Source organism: Hyla sarda, chromosome 1 (assembly GCF_029499605.1).
Source record: "Hyla sarda isolate aHylSar1 chromosome 1, aHylSar1.hap1, whole genome shotgun sequence".
NCBI lineage: Eukaryota > Metazoa > Chordata > Amphibia > Anura > Hylidae > Hyla > Hyla sarda.
The window spans coordinates 313,360,033-313,380,814 of NC_079189.1; the positions used below are offsets into that span (position 1 = coordinate 313,360,033).

A 20,782-nucleotide genomic window follows, 5' to 3' on the forward strand; every position below is an offset into this window, starting at 1 on the left:
TTAGCCAAGATAGAAGGTTATTGTCACGATTCGGCTGGCAGGAGGTGGATCCTCTGTGCCAGAGAGGGATTGGCGTGGACCATGCTGGTGGACCGGTTCTAAGTTGCTACTGGTATTCACCAGAGCCCGCCGCAAAGCGGGATGGTCTTGCAGCGGCGGTAGCAACCAGGTCGTATCCACCAGCAACGGCTCAACCTCTCTGACTGCTGAAAATAGGCGCGGTACAAGGGAGTAGACAAGAGCAAGGTCGGACGTAGCAGAAGGTCAGGGCAGGCAGCAAGGATCGTAGTCAGGGGCAACGGCAGGAGGTCTGGAACACAGGCTAGGAACACACAAGGGAACGCTTTCACTGGCACAATGGCAACAAGATCCGGCGAGGGAGTGCAGGGGAAGTGAGGTATAAGTAGGGAGTGCACAGGTGAGAATACTGATTAGGCCTGCTGCGCCAATCAGTGGTGCAGCGGCCCTTTAAATGGCAGAGACCCGGCGCGCGCGCGCCCTAAGGAGCGGGGCCGCGCGCCGGGACAACACAGACGGGGAACGGGTCAGGTACGGGAGCCGAGATGCGCATCGCGAGCGGGCGCGTCCCGCATCGCGAATCGCATCCCGGCTGGGAGTAATATCGCAGCGCACCCGGTCAGCAGGTCTGACCGGGGCGCTGCGAATGAGAGAACGCTGCGAGCGCTCCGGGGAGGAGCGGGGACCCGGAGCGCTCGGCGTAACAGTACCCCCCCCCTTGGGTCTCCCCCTCTTTTTGGAGCCTGAGAACCTGAGGACAAGACTTTTGTCCAGGATGTTGTCCTCAGGTTCCCAGGATCTCTCCTCAGGGCCGCAATTCTCCCAGTCGACCAAGAAGAATCTTTTACCTCTGACTGTCTTGGATGCTAGAATCTCCTTCACAGAAAAGACGTCAGAAGATCCGGAAACTGGAGTGGGAGAAACAACTTTGGGAGAGAAGCGGTTAAGGATGAGTGGTTTAAGGAGAGAGACATGGAAGGCATTGGGAATACGGAGAGAAGGAGGAAGAAGGAGTTTGTAAGAGACAGGGTTGATCTGGCACTTGATTTTGAAAGGACCAAGATAGCGTGGTCCCAGTTTGTAACTGGGGACACGAAAGCGGACATATTTAGCGGAGAGCCATACCTTGTCTACGGGAGCAAAAATGGGGGGAGTTCTTCTTTTTTTATCAGCAAATCTTTTCATCCGGGATGAAGCCTGTAAAAGAGAATTTTGGGTCTCTTTCCATATGGTGGAAAGATCACGAGTCACTTCATCCACAGCGGGCAAACCAGAGGGCAAGGGAGTAGGGAGGGGAGGAAGAGGGTGACGGCCGTACACCACGAAAAATGGGGATTTAGCAGAAGATTCGGAGACTCTGAAGTTGTATGAGAATTCGGCCCATGGTAGAAGATCTGCCCAGTCATCCTGGCGGGTGTAAACAAAATGCCGTAAATAGTCACCCAGGACCTGATTAACTCTTTCTACTTGCCCATTGGATTGGGGATGATAAGAAGAAGAGAAGTTTAATTTGATCTTGAGCTGTTTACAGAGGGCCCTCCAGAATTTAGACACGAATTGGACGCCTCTATCTGAGACGATATGCGTGGGCAAACCGTGAAGGCGAAAAATGTGTACAAAAAATTGCTTTGCCAACTGAGGCGCTGAAGGAAGACCAGGAAGAGGAATAAAATGTGCCATCTTGGAAAATCGATCAACGACCACCCAAACAACTGTGTTGCCACGGGATGAGGGCAAGTCCGTAATAAAGTCCATACCAATCTGTGACCAAGGCTGTTCAGGAACAGGCAGAGGATGAAGGAGACCAGCAGGCTTCTGGCGAGGAGTCTTATCCCGGGCACAGACAGTACAGGCCCGCACGAAATCAATAACATCAGTCTCCAGAGTCGGCCACCAATAAAATCGAGAGATGAGTTGCAAGGATTTTTTGATGCCCACATGGCCTGCGAGGTGGGAGGAGTGTCCCCATTTGAGAATCCCGAGACGCTGGCGTGGAGAAACGAAGGTCTTCCCTGGAGGAGTTTGCCTGATGGAAGCTGGAGAAGTGGAGATCAGACAGTCCGGAGGAATGATGTGTTGCAGAGAGACCTCTACTTCAGAGGCATCAGAAGAACGAGAGAGGGCATCAGCCCTAATGTTCTTGTCAGCAGGGCGAAAATGGATTTCAAAGTTAAAACGGGCAAAGAACAACGACCACCTAGCCTGGCGAGGGTTCAGTCGTTGGGCAGACTGGAGGTAGGAGAGATTCTTGTGATCAGTGTATATGATAACTGGAAATTTTGATCCCTCCAGCAGGTGCCTCCATTCCTCAAGCGCCAATTTAATGGCCAGTAGTTCTCGATCCCCGATGGAATAGTTTCTCTCCGCCGGGGAGAAGGTCCTAGAAAAAAAAAACACAAGTCACAGCATGCCCGGAAGAATTTTTTTGTAGAAGGACAGCTCCAGCTCCCACTGAGGAGGCATCTACCTCCAATAGGAAGGGTTTAGATGAGTCAGGTCTGGAGAGCACGGGAGCGGAAGAAAAGGCAGACTTGAGATGTTTAAATGCGTCTTCCGCTTGGGGGGACCAGGACTTGGGATTGGCATTTTTCTTGGTTAAAGCCACGATAGGAGCCACAATAGTGGAAAAGTGTGGAATAAACTGTCTGTAATAATTGGCGAACCCCAAAAAACGTTGGATAGCACGGAGTCCGGAGGGGCGTGGCCAATCTAAGACGGCAGAGAGTTTATCTGGGTCCATTTGTAGTCCCTGGCCAGAGACCAAGTATCCTAGGAAAGGAAGAGATTGACATTCAAAGAGACATTTCTCCATTTTGGCATAAAGTTGATTGTCACGAAGTCTCTGAAGAACCATGCGGACATGCTGGCGGTGTTCTTCTAAGTTGGCAGAAAAAATCAGAATATCGTCCAGATACACAACAACACAGGAATATAAGAGATCACGAAAAATGTCATTAACAAAGTCTTGGAAGACGGCAGGGGCGTTGCATAGGCCAAAGGGCATGACCAGATACTCAAAGTGTCCATCTCTGGTGTTAAATGCAGTCTTCCATTCGTCCCCCTCCCTGATGCGGATGAGATTATAAGCACCTCTTAAGTCCAGTTTGGTAAAGATGTGGGCACCTTGTAAGCGATCAAAGAGTTCCGAGATAAGAGGTAAGGGGTAGCGTTTTTTTACCGTGATTTTATTAAGTCCGCGGTAATCAATACAAGGACGTAGGGAGCCATCTTTTTTGGACACAAAAAAAAATCCAGCTCCGGCAGGAGAGGAGGACTTGCGGATAAACCCCTTTTTTAAATTCTCCTGGATGTACTCCGACATGGCAAGAGTCTCTGGAGCAGACAGAGGATAGATTCTGCCCCGGGGTGGGGTAGTACCCGGGAGGAGGTCAATAGGACAGTCATAAGGCCTGTGAGGAGGCAAAGTCTCAGCTTGCTTTTTGCAAAAAACGTCAGAATAGTCCATATAAGCCTTAGGAAGACCGGATACAGGGGGAACCACAGGGTCACGGCAAGGAGTACTGGGAACCGATTTAAGACAGTCCTTGTGACAAGAAGTACCCCAGTTCTTGATTTCTCCTGTGGACCAATCAAGGGTTGGGGAATGGCGTTGAAGCCACGGTAATCCAAGAAGAATTTCAGAAGTGCAGTTGGAGAGGACCAAAAATTCAATTTTTTCGTGATGAGGTCCGATGCACATTAGGATAGGTTCCGTGCGGTAACGCACGGTACAGTCCAATCTTTCATTGTTAACAGAATTGATGTAGAGGGGTCTGGCGAGACTGGTCACCGGGATGTTGAACCTGTTGATGAGAGAGGCCAAAATAAAATTTCCTGCAGATCCGGAATCCAAGAAGGCCGTAGCAGAGAAGGAGAAGGTAGAGGAAGATATCCGCACAGGCACAGTAAGGCGTGGAGAAGCAGAGTAGACATCAAGAACTGTCTCATCTTTGTGCGGAGTCAGCATACGTCTTTCCAGGCGGGGAGGACGGATAAGACAATCTTTCAAGAAGTGTTCGGTACCTGCACAGTACAGGCATAGGTTCTCCATGCGGCGTCGTGTCCTCTCTTGAGGTGTCAAGCGAGACCGGTCAACTTGCATAGCCTCCACGGCGGGAGGCACAGGAACGGATTGCAGAGGACCAGAGGAGAGAGGAGCCGGGGAGAGAAACCGCCTCGTGCGAACAAAGTCCATATCCTGGCGGAGCTCCTGACGCCTTTCGGAAAAACGCATGTCAATGCGGGTGGCAAGATGAATAAGTTCATGCAGGTTAGCAGGAATTTCTCGTGCGGCCAGCACATCTTTAATGTTGCTGGATAGGCCTTTTTTAAAGGTCGCGCAGAGGGCCTCATTATTCCAGGATAATTCGGAGGCAAGAGTACGGAATTGGATGGCGTACTCGCCAACAGAAGAATTACCCTGGACCAGGTTCAGCAGGGCAGTCTCAGCAGAAGAGGCTCGGGCAGGTTCCTCAAAGACACTTCGGATCTCCGTGAAGAAGGAGTGTACAGAGGCAGTGACAGGGTCATTGCGGTCCCAGAGCGGTGTGGCCCATGACAGAGCTTTCCCAGAGAGAAGGCTGACTACGAAAGCCACCTTAGACCTTTCAGTTGGAAACTGGTCCGACATCATCTCCAAGTGCAGGGAACATTGCGAAAGAAAGCCACGGCAAAACTTAGAGTCCCCATCAAATTTATCCGGCAAGGATAATCGTAAGCCGGAAGCGGCCACTCGCTGCGGAGGAGGTGCAGGAGCTGGCGGAGGAGATTGTTGCTGGAGCTGTGGTAATAGCTGCTGTAGCATCACAGTCAGTTGAGACAGCTGGTGACCTTGTTGCGACTGCTGGGCGACCACCGTGGTGAGGTCGGCAACAAGTGGCAGTGGGACTTCAGCGGGATCCATGGCCGGATCTACTGTCACGATTCGGCTGGCAGGAGGTGGATCCTCTGTGCCAGAGAGGGATTGGCGTGGACCGTGCTGGTGGACCGGTTCTAAGTTGCTACTGGTATTCACCAGAGCCCGCCGCAAAGCGGGATGGTCTTACAGCGGCGGTAGCAACCAGGTCGTATCCACCAGCAACGGCTCAACCTCTCTGACTGCTGAAGATAGGCGCGGTACAAGGGAGTAGACAAGAGCAAGGTCGGACGTAGCAGAAGGTCCGGGGCGCTGCGAATGAGAGAACGCTGCGAGCGCTCCGGGGAGGAGCGGGGACCCGGAGCGCTCGGCGTAACAGTTATGTTGCTAGCAAAGGGGATGAATTCAATCAAGGTTGGCCAAGGCCGTCACAGCTGCCACATGGGTTGCACATAGACTTCTATACAAAGGGAATATGAGAGAGGAGATAAGAATAGTGGTCTGGCACACAGGCTAAAAGGCCCTTTACACTGGACAGTTATCATCCAAATATGCCAATTATTGCCCCATGTAAAAAAAAAGACAGAATGATGGGTTGATTGCTGGGATTGTGTGCCCTTAAAGGGGTACTCCAGTGGAAAACTTTTTTTTTTTTTTTTTTTAAATCAACTGGTGCCAGAAAGTTAAACAGATTTGTATATCACTTCTATTAAAAAATCTATTAAAAAATCCTTCCAGTACTTTTTAGGGGCTGTATACTAAAGAGAAATCCAAAAAAGAAATGCATTTCCTCTGATGTCATGACCACAGTGCTCTCTGCTGACCTCTTCTGTCCATTTTAGGAACTGTCCTGAGCAGCATATGTCTCCTACTCTGGACAGTTCCTAAAATGGACAGCAGAGGTCAGCAGAGAGCACTGTGGTCATGACATCAGAGGAAATGCATTTCTTTTTTGGATTTCTCTTTAGTATACAGCCCCTAAAAAGTACTGGAAGGATTAAGTTTTTTTTAATAGAATTTATTTACAAATCTGTTTAACTTTCTGGCACCAGTTGATTTAAAAATACGTTTTCCATGGGAGTACCCCTTTAAAAATCGGGTGAACCTGTGCAGCTATCAATGTAAGTGAAGGGCCATATGAATGATCTAGTGATTATTGTGGGGCCCTGCTTCCACAATAATTGAGCCGTATCAGGCAGCAATCTGGCCATGTAAAAGGCTCTTTAGTTATATAGTGAGCGGTCTTGCACATAAAAGAGCTGGTAAAATAGTGCCTGTCACACAGAAAAGCCCAACAATAGTGTTAGTGAGTAATATGCCATTTCCACTCATTAAAAGCCTATGTGTATTTAAAAGAATCCTTAAATGGGCACGTTCATTATAAGAAAAAAAAAACTTTTGAAATGTGATAGAGACAGATGAAAAGTTTTGAACTGTCTGGAGCGTTCAGACCCCTAGGAATCAGAAGAATAAGCCAGGAGAGGTGCACACTTAGCACATTCTTTCCCAGCTCTGTGTCATGTGTAATGTAGAGCTGCACGCTTCTTTCCTGGCTCATTCTACTGATTGGTCGGGGTCTGAACATGATAAAAACTTTTGACATGACCCTAGGACATGTCAAAAGGTTTTTTCACAGGGTCACTTTAAATATTAATGATAGTCATTCCTTAATATGCGGACATCTATACTTCTATTCTTCTGGTGTAACATTCCAATTAAATTGTCTTACCAGAGGTTTAGATAGGAATGCCTAAAAGCGAAGTGAGAGTGTACTCTCACACAGGGTAGAATTTAATAGGTTGTTAGGCACCCACATGCTGCTTTCTATGGCACTAAACAACGTCTCTTCATGTATCGCAGGGATAATTACTGCTAACATCTCATCAGTAATTTACGTCAATGAATACAATAAAAAAAAAGAGTAGGCACATTTTAGAAGGCTATACTTTTACAGTACACATGGAAGTAGGCAGAAGACAGGACGGGAATGTACAGTACTACATTTTACAGTAATTTCTCCAACACACTACGCTTTTTTTTTACATTTGTCTTATACCAAATTTACCAATATATATGAACATGATTGCTTCTTACATTGGGTATCGTTCCATGTGCTACTACATAACAAAACAGTTCTCAGTGATTACCATACAATGGAAAGTCTAAGAGAGTGTTCACATTTGGGAATCTCCAGCTGGAAATATTCTGTGCAGAGATTCTGAAAACGGCTGGTGGACATTGCTGGACCCCATAGACGGCAATGTATTCTGTGCTGTTTTCTGTTAAAATAATTGAGTTCATTCATTCGGCAGATTAATTTCAGTGGTGGAAAGCTCCGCTGGTGTAATTTCATTTTGTGCACTGTGCACCAGCATTTTTAGAAAGAAATTTTAAATTCTGCAGTGTGAACCCAGCCTAAGGGAATCCTGCTGCGAGTTACGCTACCATTGATTTAAATCGGTACACAGACAGTCCTCAATAGTGTCAGATTTGCGGACTGTCCGCGGACCCATTCAAATGAATGGTAACGTAACTCGCAGTGGATTTCCCGCAGTGAGAAACCCACTGCTAGTTACTAGCGTGTGAACGCACCCTAAAGCTCCTTTTGGACAGGCAAATGCTGTCTGACATGGAGCCTTCTCACGGCTCAATAACTGTCAGTGTAGGACCTCACATATAAATGTTTGATCATTCATACGGCCCTTCACATACATCACTGTTTGCAGCACATTACCTATTTATACACTAATGATGATTTGTAGGGCCACACGACCCCAACAATCAGCCAGCATTGAGAATTTGTTCATTTATTGGCTGACCGCTGGGTCCTTTACACAGGGCAAAAATTGGCCCATGCAGCCAATTAATCCCGTGTGTAAAAGGCCCTTAACTGTACTTACATTGTAAACACATAGGATAGCACAGCAGAGCCCAGGTAAGCCCAGCTACTGCCCTTTTTATCTAGGGGCTGTCAGTCAAACAGTGTAGACTGGGGGGCGGTGATAAAGTGGACATGGGCGGGACTTACTTGGGCACTTGCTATGCTGGGGAATTTTCCTGCTGACAGGTCGACTTTAGGTGGTATTAGACTGTGGTACATGGACTTATGAGGGTGAAATATATTTTAAGAAACCACAATCATTTATAACTATATGCTTCATCTTGAAGAAAAATGCTGAACCTGACCTTGTGGACTAATGAGATCAGTTAAAAATGTGCAAAAATGTCAGATACAAACTTTACATTTTTGCCTGATCAAGGCTGATAATAATAATAATAATAAATTAGGGAGGCTAGAGTTACGGTTTGACTTTATGGCAACAGTAACGTTTCTATTTTCACATTAGCAATAATGTATTGTTTTTATTCATATATTTAGTTTGTCAATGGATTGACCTTTGGTACATTTTAAAGCTACAACTCATATTACTGACGTCCCAGCAATCACTCTTCTCTACACTATACATATCACTATTCTCTATACATATCACTATTCTCTATACATATCACTATTCTCTATGCATATCACTATTCTCTATACATATCACTATTCTCTATACATATCACTATTCTCCATGCATATCACTATTCTCTATACATATCACTATTCTCTATACATATCACTATTCTCTATACATATCACTATTCTCTATACATATCACTATTCTCTATACATATCACTACTCTCTATACATATCACTATTCTCTATACATATCACTATTCTCTATACATATCACTACTCTCTATACATATCACTATTCTCTATACATATCACTATTCTCTATACATGTCACTACTCTCTATACATATCACTATTCTCTATGCATATCACTATTCTCTATACATATCACTATTCTCTATACATATCACTATTCTCTATACATATCACTATTCTCTATACATATCACTATTCTCTATACATATCACTATTCTCTATACATATCACTATTCTCTATACATATCACTATTCTCTATGCATATCACTATTCTCTACTTATACATATCACTATTCTCTATACATATCACTATTCTCTATACATATCACTATTCTCTATACATATCACTATTCTCTACTTATACATATCACTATTCTCTACTTATACATATCACTATTCTCTATACATATCACTATTCTCTATACATATCACTATTCTCTATACATATCACTATTCTCTATACATATCACTATTCTCTATAAATATCACTATTCTCTATACATATCACTATTCTCTATACATATCATTATTCTCTACACTATACATATCACTATTCTCTATACATATCACTATTCTCTATACATATCACTATTCTCTATACATATCACTATTCTCTATACATATCACTATTCTCTATACATATCACTATTCTCTATACATATCACTATTCTCTATGCATATCACTATTCTCTATACATATCATTATTCTCTATACATATCACTATTCTCTATACATATCACTATTCTCTACACTATAAATATCACTATTCTCTATACATATCACTATTCTCTATACATATCACTATTCTCTATACATATCACTATTCTCTATACATATCACTATTCTCTACACTATAAATATCACTATTCTCTATACATATCACTATTCTCTATACATATCACAATTCTCTATACATATCACTATTCTCTATGCATATCACTATTCTCTATACATATCACTATTCTCTATACATATCACTATTCTCTACACTATAAATATCACTATTCTCTATACATATCACTATTCTCTATACATATCACTATTCTCTATACATATCCCTATTCTCTATTCATATCACTATTCTCTATGCATATCACTATTCTCTATACATATCACTATTCTCTATACATATCCCTATTCTCTATACATATCAGTATTCTCTATACATATCACTATTCTCTATACATATCACTATTCTCTATACATATCAGTATTCTCTATACATATCACTATTCTCTACTCTATACATATCACTATTCTCTATACATATCACTATTCTCTATACATATCACTATTCTCTATACATATCACTATTCTCTATGCATATCACTATTCTCTATACATATCACTATTCTCTATGCATATCATTATTCTCTACACTATACATATCACTATTCTCTACTTATACATATCACTATTCTCTCTACATATCACTATTCTCTATACATATCACTATTCTCTACTTATACATATCATTATTCTCTATACATATCACTATTCTCTATTCTATACATATCACTATTCTCTATACATATTACTATTCTCTATACATATCACTATTCTCTATACATATCAGTATTCTTTATACATATCACTATTCTCTACTCTATACATATCACTATTCTCTATACATATCACTATTCTCTATACATATCACTATTCTCTATACATATCACTATTCTCTATGCATATCACTATTCTCTATACATATCACTATTCTCTATGCATATCACTATTCTCTATACATATCACTATTCTCTATACATATCACTATTTTCTATGCATATCACTATTCTCTATACATATCACTATTCTCTATACATATCACCATTCTCTATACATATCTCTATTCTCTATACATATCCCTATTCTCTATTCATATCACTATTCTCTATGCATATCACTATTCTCTATACATATCACTATTCTCTATACATATCACTATTCTCTATACATATCATTATTCTCTATACATATCACTATTCTCTATACATATCACTATTCTCTATACATATCACTATTCTCTATGCATATCACTATTCTCTATACATATCACTATTCTCTATGCATATCATTATTCTCTACACTATACATATCACTATTCTCTATACTTATCACTATTCTCTACTTATACATATCATTATTCTCTATACATATCACTATTCTCTATGCATATCACTATTCTATACTTATACATATCATTATTCTCTATACATATCACTATTCTCTATACATATCACTATTCTCTATGCTATACATATCACTATTCTCTATACATATCACTATTCTCTATGCTATACATATCACTATTCTCTATACATATCACTATTCTCTATACATATAACTATTCTCTATACACATCACTATTCTCTATGCATATCACTATTCTCTACTTATACATATCACTATTCTCTATACATATCACTATTCTCTATACATATCACTATTCTCTATACATATCACTATTCACTATGCATATCACTATTCTCTATACATATTACTATTCTCTATACATATCACTATTCTCTATACATATCACTATTCTCTATACATATCACTATTCTCTATACATATCACTATTCACTATGCATATCACTATTCTCTATACATATCACTATTCTCTACTTATACATATCACTATTCTCTATACATATCACTATTCTCTACACTATACATATCACTATTCTCTATACATATCCCTATTCTCTATACATATCACTATTCTCTATACATATCACTATTCTCTATACATATCACTATTCTCTATACATATCAGTATTCTCTATACATATCACTATTCTCTACTCTATACATATCACTATTCTCTATACATATCACTATTCTCTATACATATCACTATTCTCTATACATATCACTATTCTCTATGCATATCACTATTCTCTATACATATCACTATTCTCTATGCATATCATTATTCTCTACACTATACATATCACTATTCTCTATACATATCACTATTCTCTATACAGATCACTATTCTCTACTTATACATATCATTATTCTCTATGCATATCACTATTCTATACTTATACATATCATTATTCTCTATACATATCACTATTCTCTATACATATCACTATTCTCTATACATATTACTATTCTCTATACATTTCACTATTCTCTATACATATCAGTATTCTCTATACATATCACTATTCTCTACTCTATATATATCACTATTCTCTATACATATCACTATTCTCTATACATATCACTATTCTCTGTACATATCACTATTCTCTATACATATCACTATTCTCTATGCATATCACTATTCTCTATACATATCACTATTCTCTACACTATAAATATCACTATTCTCTATACATATCACTATTCTCTATACATATCACTATTCTCTATACATATCCCTATTCTCTATTCATATCACTATTCTCTATGCATATCACTATTCTCTATACATATCACTATTCTCTATACATATCACTATTCTCTATACATATCACTATTCTCTATACATATCACTATTCTCTACTCTATACATATCACTATTCTCTATACATATCACTATTCTCTATACATATCATTATTCTCTATACATATCACTATTCTCTATGCATATCACTATTCTCTATACATATCACTATTCTCTATGCATATCATTATTCTCTACACTATACATATCACTATTCTCTACTTATACATATCACTATTCTCTATACAATATCACTATTCTCTATACATATCACTATTCTCTACTTATACATATCATTATTCTCTATACATATCACTATTCTCTATGCATATCACTATTCTATACTTATACATATCATTATTCTCTATACATATCACTATTCTCTATACATATCACTATTCTCTATTCTATACATATCACTATTCTCTATACATATTACTATTCTCTATACATATCACTATTCTCTATACATATCACTATTCTCTATACATATCACTATTCTCTATGCATATCACTATTCTCTACTTATACATATCACTATTCTCTATACATATCACTATTCTCTATACATATCACTATTCACTATGCATATCACTATTCTCTATATATATCACTATTCTCTACTTATACATATCACTATTCTCTACACTATACATATCACTATTCTCTATACATATCACTATTCTCTATACATATCACTATTCTCTATGCATATCACTATTCTCTATACATATCACTATTCTCTATACATATCACTATTCTCTATACATATCACTATTCTCTATACATATCACTATTCTCTATACATATCATTATTCTCTACTTTATACATATCACTATTCTCTATACATATCACTATTCTCTATACATATCACTATTCTCTATGCATATCACTATTCTCTATACATATCACTATTCTCTATACATATCACTATTCTCTATGCATATCACTATTCTCTATACATATCACTATTCTCTATACATATCACTATTCTCTATACATATCACTATTCTCTATACATATCATTATTCTCTACTCTATACATATCACTATTCTCTATAAATATCACTATTCTCCAAAAACGTCTGGTACGTCACTGTTTCCAAAACGGAGCCTCCAGCGGTTGCAAAACTACAACTCCCAGCATGCACTGATAGACCGTACATGCTGGGAGTTGTAGTTTTGCAACAGCTGGATGTTCCCCCCCCCCCAATGTGAACGTACAGGGTACACTCACATGGGCGGAGGATTACAGTAAGTATCCGGCTGCAAGTTTGAGCTGCGTCAAATTTTCTGCCGCAGCTCAAACTGCCAGCGAGAAACTACTGTGAACCCCCGCCCGTGTGACTGTACCCTAAAAACACTACACTACACTACCACAAAATAAAATAAAAAGTAAAAAACACTACATATACACATACCCCTACACAGCCCCCCTCCCCTCCCCAATAAAAATGAAAAACGTCTTGTATGCCACTGTTTCCAGAACGGAGCCTCCAGCTGTTGCAAAACAACTACTCCCAGTATTGCCAGATAGCCACTGACTGTCCAGGCATGCTGGGAGTTTTACAACAGCTAGAGGCCCCCTGTTTGGGAATCACTGGCGTAGAATACCCCTATGTCCACCCCTATGCAATCCCTAATTTAGGCCTCAAATGCGCATGGCACTCTCACTTTGGAGCCCTGTCGTATTTCAAGGCAACAGTTTAGGGCCACATATGGGGTATCGCCGTACTCGGGAGAAATTGGGCTTCAAATTTTGGGGGGTATTTTCTGCTATTACCCATTTAAAAAATGTAAAAATTTTGGGAAACCAAGCATTTTAGGTAAAAAAAAATTTTTTTTTTACATATACAAAAGTCATGAAACACCTGTGGGGTATAAAGGTTCACTTAACCCCTTGTTACGTTCCCCGAGGGGTCTAGTTTCCAAAATGGTATGCCATGTTTTTTTTTTTGCTGTCCTGGCACCATAGGGGCTTCCTAAATGCGGCATGCCCCCAGAGCAAAATTTGCTTTCAAAAAGCCAAACGTGACTCCTTCTCTTCTGAGACCTGTAGTGCGCCAGCAGAGCACTTTTCACCCCAATATGGGGTGTTTTCTGAATCGGGAGAAATTGGGCTTCAAATTTTGGGGGGTGTTTTCTGCTATTACCCTTTTTAAAAATGTAAAAATTTTGGGAAACCAAGCATTTTAGGTAAAAAAAAATAAAACATTTTCACATGTGCAAAAGTCGTGAAACACCTGTAGGGTATTAAGGTTCACATTACCCCTTGTTACTTTCCCCGAGGGGTCTAGTTTCCAAAATGATATGTCATGTGTTTTTTTTGCTGTTCTGGCACCATAGGGGCTTCCTAAATGAGGCATGCCCCCAGAGCAAAATTTGCTTTCAAAAAGCCAAATGTGACTCCTTCTCTTCTGAGACCGGTAGTGCGCCAGCAGAGCAATTTTCACCCCCATATGGGGTGTTTTCTGAATTGGGAGAAATTGGGTTTCAAATTTTGGGGGGTATTTTCTGCTATTACACTTTTTAAAAATGTAAAATTTTTGGGAAACCAAGCATTTTAGGTAAAAAAATTTTTATTTTTTTTACATATGCAAAAGTCGTGAAACACCTGTAGGGTATTAAGGTTCACATTACCCCTTGTTACGTTCCCTGAGGGGTCTATTTTCCAAAATGGTATGCCATGTGTGTTTTTTTTGCTGTTCTGGCACCATAGGGGCTTCCTAAAGGTGACATGCCCCCCAAAAACCATTTGACGCTCCTTCCCTTCTGAGCCCTCTACTGTGCCCGCTGAAAAATTAACATAGACATATGAGGTATGTGCTTACTCGAGAGAAATTGGGTTTCAAATAAAAGTAAAAATTTTCTCCTTTTTACCCCTTGCAAAAATTCAAAAATTGGGTCTACAAGAACATGCGAGTGTAAAAAATGAAGATTTTGAATTTTCTCCTTCACTTTGCTGCTATTCCTGTGAAACACCTAAAGGGTTAATACACTTACTGAATGTCATTTTGAATACTTTGGGGGGTGTAGTTTTTATAATGGGGTCTTTTATGGGGCATTTCTAATATGAAGGCCCTTCAAATCCACTTCAAACGTGAACTGGTCCATGAAAAATAGCGAGTTTGAAAATTTTGTGAAAAATTTCAAAATTGCTGCTGAACTTTGAAGCCCTCTGGTGTCTTCCAAAAGTAAAAACTCATAAATTTTATGATGCAAACATAAAGTAGACATATTGTATATGTGAACCCAAAAAAAAAATATTTTGAATATCCATTTTCCTTACAAGCAGAGAGCTTCAAAGTTAGAAAAATGCAAAATTTTCATTTTTTTCATCAAATTTGGTGATTTTTCACCAAGAAAGGATGCAAGTTACCATAAAATTTTACCACTAAGTTAAAGTAGAATCTGTCACGAAAAAACAATCTCGGAATCAGAATGATAACTAAAAGCATTCCAGAGTTATTAATGTTTAAAGTGACAGTGGTCAGAATTGCAAAAAACGCTCCGGTCCTTAAGGTGAAAAAGGGCTCGGTCCTTAAGGGGTTAATGAGGGCTGTGTGGGGAGTGTTATTTTTTTTAAAATACATTTTTTTTTCAATGCCTGGCTTAGCGTTAGCCACAAAAACAGCTAGCACTAACCCCCAATTATTACCCCGTTACCCACCGCCACAGGGTTGCCGGGAAGAGCCAGTACCAACAGGCCTGGAGTGTCAAAAATAGCACTCCTGGCTGGGGTTATTTAGGTTGGGGAGAGCCAGTAACAATGGTCCTCGCCCACCCTGGTAACGTCAGGCTGTTGCTGATTGGTTGGTATCTGACTGACACTGAAAATATGGGGAACCACACACTTTTTTTATTACAAAAAAAAACAACAACACATAGGCTTCCCCATATTTTCAGTGTCAATCAGACACCAACCAATCAGCAACAGCCTGACATTACCAGGATGGGCGAGGACCATTGTTACTGGCCCCCCCCCCAGCCTAAATAACCCCAGCCTGTTACCGCCTAGGCCAAGGAGCGCTATTTTTGATGCTCTGGGCCTGTTGGTACCGGCTCTTCCCGGCACCCCTGTGACGGTGATAATTGTGGGGTAATAATTGGGGGTTAGCGCTAGCTGTTTTCGGGGCTAACGCTAAGGCCAGCTTAGTAATAGATTCCGTCTACAAGACGGCTTCCACTACTAAGCCTGAAATTTCAATTATAAAAAACACAACACATGAAATAAAAAATGTATTTAAAAAAACACTTCCCCACAGCCCTCGTTAACCCTTTTATTGACATTAAAAAAATGCTAGTCATCGTCACACTCCGCCGAATCTCAGGTAGTCCTCTGCATTCACTTATCTGAAATGACAAGAAAATAAAAACACGAAAAATGGGTCAGTACATTTTTGGCGCTCTCCCCTGGGGATAGCGCACATAATGCAGTGTGTTCCTAAAGAGGGAGCCTCCAATTGTTGCTAAACTACAACTCCCATCATGGGGGCTGTAGGTAAAAAACAGCTGGAGTCTCCCTGTTTGGGAACACACTGCCAGAAAGGCTCTGTTCCCATTATGCAAAACGCATAATGAGAACAGAGCCATACTTACCACCCTGGCTTCAGGCCTGGACTGTGAAGCTCCGCCCCCTAATGATGTCATCACTAGGGGGCAGGGGCGGAGAAGTTGCAAGGGGTCTCAAGAGTGAGACCCCTGAGATCCGTCAGTCTGCCCTTGGACTACTACTCCCATCATGGGAAATTTTGTGTCCCATGATGGGAGTAGTTGTAGTACCGCAGTGCTGAGGGATGGCTCTTACACATCCCCCAGCTGTGAAACTGTATTGTGACTGTTAGGACTACTACTCCCATCATGGACAGACTCTGTCCATGAATGAAGTTGTAGTCCTCGGGCTGAAGGACAGATCGCAGCAGGTCATTCTCCAGAGACCCGCTGCGATCTGCATTTATTAACTTAAAAAGCCAGCGGCAACACTGCACTCCCTACCGCCTCCTGTATACAGATGTCACGATTCATAATCCCCGCCGCTGGGAGACCGGAGCTCTGATTGGTGGAAAGCTATTCACCACTATACACCAATCAGAGCTCCTGTCTTCTGGCGGGGATTAGTGTTGAGCGGCATAGGCCATATTCGAATTCGCGAATATTCGCGAATATATGGACGAATATTCGTCATATATTCGCGAATATTCGCATATTCGTTATATTCTTGTTTTATTTTCGCATTTGCGAATATTCGCGCATACGAAAATTAACATATGTGAATATTCGCATATGCGAACATTAGCATATGCTAATGTTCGCATATGCGAATTCTTGCGCGGCAGTCTCACACAGTAGTATTACAGCCTTCTTTACACCACACAAGCTGGAAGCAGAGAGGGATGATCACTGTGAGGTGTACTGTGAAAAAAAAAAAAAAAAAAATAACGAATATTCGTAATTACGAATATATAGCGCTATATTCGCGAAATTCGCGAATTCGCGAATATGCGATATTCGCGAATAATATTCGAATTGCGAATATTCGTGAGCAACACTAGCGGGGATTATGAATTGTGACAGGTCTATACAGGGGAGCGAGTGGAGCCGCTTCTACAGTATATAATTGTTATGTGTACTGTACCCCCCCCCCCAGACTAATACTGACCCCTTCTATAGTGAGCGCTGGGACCGCTGTGTGATTGACAGGTCCCCAGCGCAAGTGTCCGGCCCCACTGACCTTTACATGTTATAAATCTTTATGATACACACTGCCCGTCCTCCTCTTCATTCTTCTGATGCCGGAGACGAGCGGCTTCTGTATCATAGTCTATAGACAGAGCGCCCCCTCCCTGCCTCCACACTGCACGGGGCTGGGGCCAGACAACGGCAGGGGGCGCTCTGACTATAGTGAAAGCAGAAGCCGCGCCTCTCCGGTATCAGAAGAATGAAGAGGAGGACGGGCAGTGTGTATCATAAAGATTTATAACATATAAAGGTCAGTGGGGCCAGACACTTGCGCTGGGGACCTGTCAATCACACAGCGGTCCCAGCGCTCACTATAGAAGGGGTCAGTATTAGTCTGGGGGGGTACTGTACACATAACAATTATATACTGTAGAAGCGGCTCCACTCGCTCCCCTGTATAGACCTGTCACAATTCATAATCCCCGGCAGAAGACAGGAGCTCTGATTGGCTAATAGTGGTGAATAGCTTTCCACCAATCAGAGCTCCCCTCTCCCGGAGGCGGGGATTATGAATTGTGACATCTGCATACGGGAGCCGGCGGCAGCGCAGTGGAGCCGCATGTACCGCCGGCTTTTTAAGTTAATAAATGCAGATCGTAGCGGGTCTCTGGAGAATGACCTGCTGCGATCTGTCCTTCAGCCCCAGGACTACAACTCCCATCATGGACAGAGTCTGTTCATGATTGGAGTAGTAGTCCTAACAGTCACAATAGAGTCCCGCAGACGGGGGATGTGCGTCTCTCAGCGCTGCAGTACTACAACTACTCCCATTATGGGACAGATTCTGTCCCATGATAGGAGTAGTTGTAGTACTGCAGTGCTGAGAGACGGCTCCTGCATCCCCCACCTGCATCTTCCACCGTCTGCCATTTTCTACGAGTCCTTGCTAGCACTCTTAGGTTTACCATAGAGCTTGCTATTAGAATGTAATGCCTGCAAGGGGCAAGAATAGCAGTCTTAGGTTTAGACTACTTTTCTTGCAAAAAAGCGCAATTGCGCAAAAAAAACATCTACTTTTTTTTTTGCGCAATTGATAAATACCAGTCCACTGGATTAGGTGGTGTACGGTAGACCAAACTGGTGACAACTTTAGAAAACTGTCCACCCAAAAAAAACGCAGCTCTATGCAAAAAAAGCACAATTGCGCAAAATTTGTAGACGTGAAAAATGGTCTAAATGCAATGATACATCTCCCCCTTAGTCTTTAAGACAATTCAGGAATGTGGATAATGCAATATGTGTAATGTGTGGATTTACCTATTATCCCTCAAATATGATTATTTCTTATTTACATCCTATATACGGTACTCTCCAGTGTTATTTTCCCTCATCTTATGTAGTATTTCTTAAATTTTGCTGCTATTTATTTTCTATCTGTCTTTGTAAAATTTTGGATATGTAATTTGAAAACAACATATATGCAGAGATACTGTCTTTTAATATGTGTTGGCAGTAATCACATTTAAGACAGATCCTGTCAGATGTCTGGAAAGAACTCATTGACTTGAAGGGTTGAGTTCTGAGACTCTACTATTCATTACAACATATTATGAATTGTGTCAGGAGCAGCCAATAGATGTTGCTGATTGTATCTGAGCGCCCTGGAATGCGAATCTCTCAACTTTGCACTGAACAAATACAGATCTTGCAACATTTGTGTATTGAACATAACCCTGCAGTGTTTCTTGCTTTTTAGATATGCTTCATACCTTGAGATCCGTGGCAGCTTGTTCAATATGATGTATGTTGCCAAGTACATAGCTTTTCTTTTGATCAAGCTGCTCCAGGCATCTGCTTGTCAGATTCTGCAAAAAAAAAAAAAAAAAGATATGAAAGAAGTTTATTAGCATAGCAAACTGTTTTGCAAGTCAGTATACCTTAGTTTACACATAGCAGGGGCACTGAGAGAGACTCCTAGTGAACTAAGAAGGTTTTAATGTACAGGTAGACTTAAGTTATACTTTGTATAATGTGTCTTCATTTTTAATGGGATAAGCGTTTTATTCCCTCTTCGGGTAACAAGACTGTGTGTTTACCTTTAGAGACTGTTTCATTGCATTGTTTGTTATTGCCTTGTACACATATTGTACGTGTGATGTATATATGAATGATTTGTTGTAATTTGGGAGAGTCTGGCTTGCATGGACTGGCAGGCTGCCATGTCTTGTCATGGTAACTGACAGCAGAAATGCTGGTTTTCTATCTTTCATCTAACAGGAGGATGTGTCAGGGTCAGTAAACATCTAGCAAGAGCATAAAGGTCACATGGGTGTGCACAATGTGATACTGGTGCACGCACTAAATGCTGCTAGGAAAGGCAGAAGAGAAGAAATAATGGAGTGTCTCGATGACAAGGTGCACAGTTTGCTGTAGATGAAGTATGTGCTGGGAGTAGTTCAGCAATGGGAGAGGACCACTTGAGAAGCTCTGTGTTGGTTGTTGTTGAAGTGGTCTTGCCTTGCACTGCCATCAGCCTTAGGAGGAGTTAGTTATAGAAGCTCTGCATGGGTGATGTGAGACATCAGCCCTGAGAAAAGTCAAGGTAGTCTTGATTGTGAGGGACTGCAACCTTTGGCTAGAGCAGGCATAGGCAACCTTCGGCACTGCAGATGTTTTGGACTACATCTCCCGTGATGCTCTTACTGCCAAAATGCTGCAAAAGCATCATGGGAAATGTAGTCCAAAAACATCAGCAGTGCCGAAACTTGCCTATGCCTGGGCTGTAGGCTATAACTGGGTCTAGGGGGGGCTGAAAAAAATGTAAAAATGTATGTGAAAAAGTAACCTGAAATGACTGGTGACAGTGGGAGGTTGGTTGCTCTGTGGTCTGTAACAGGACCTGGATAATTCTGTAACAAAGTGGACTGAACAAGAATAGTGCCAAGTACAAAAAGTGACTGTCCTGCAGTTTCGTAAAGGTGTGCAGTCATGACAAGCAACTTTGAGGTTGAAGTATAATCAAATTTTGGAAGTCTGTGGGAAAGAGACTGGAGG

General features: G+C 41.2%; 1 protein-coding gene across 1 annotated transcript in view; it reads right to left on the reverse strand.

Annotated features, from left to right (window-relative positions):
* Positions 1-20,782, reverse strand: part of TRIM14 (tripartite motif containing 14) — a 73,743-nt gene that overhangs the window by 28,396 nt on the left and 24,565 nt on the right. Inside the window, exon 2 of the mRNA XM_056552096.1 lies at positions 19,498-19,593. Coding sequence (XP_056408071.1) covers positions 19,498-19,593 — 96 coding nt within the window. The remainder of the gene's footprint in view (positions 1-19,497; positions 19,594-20,782) is intronic.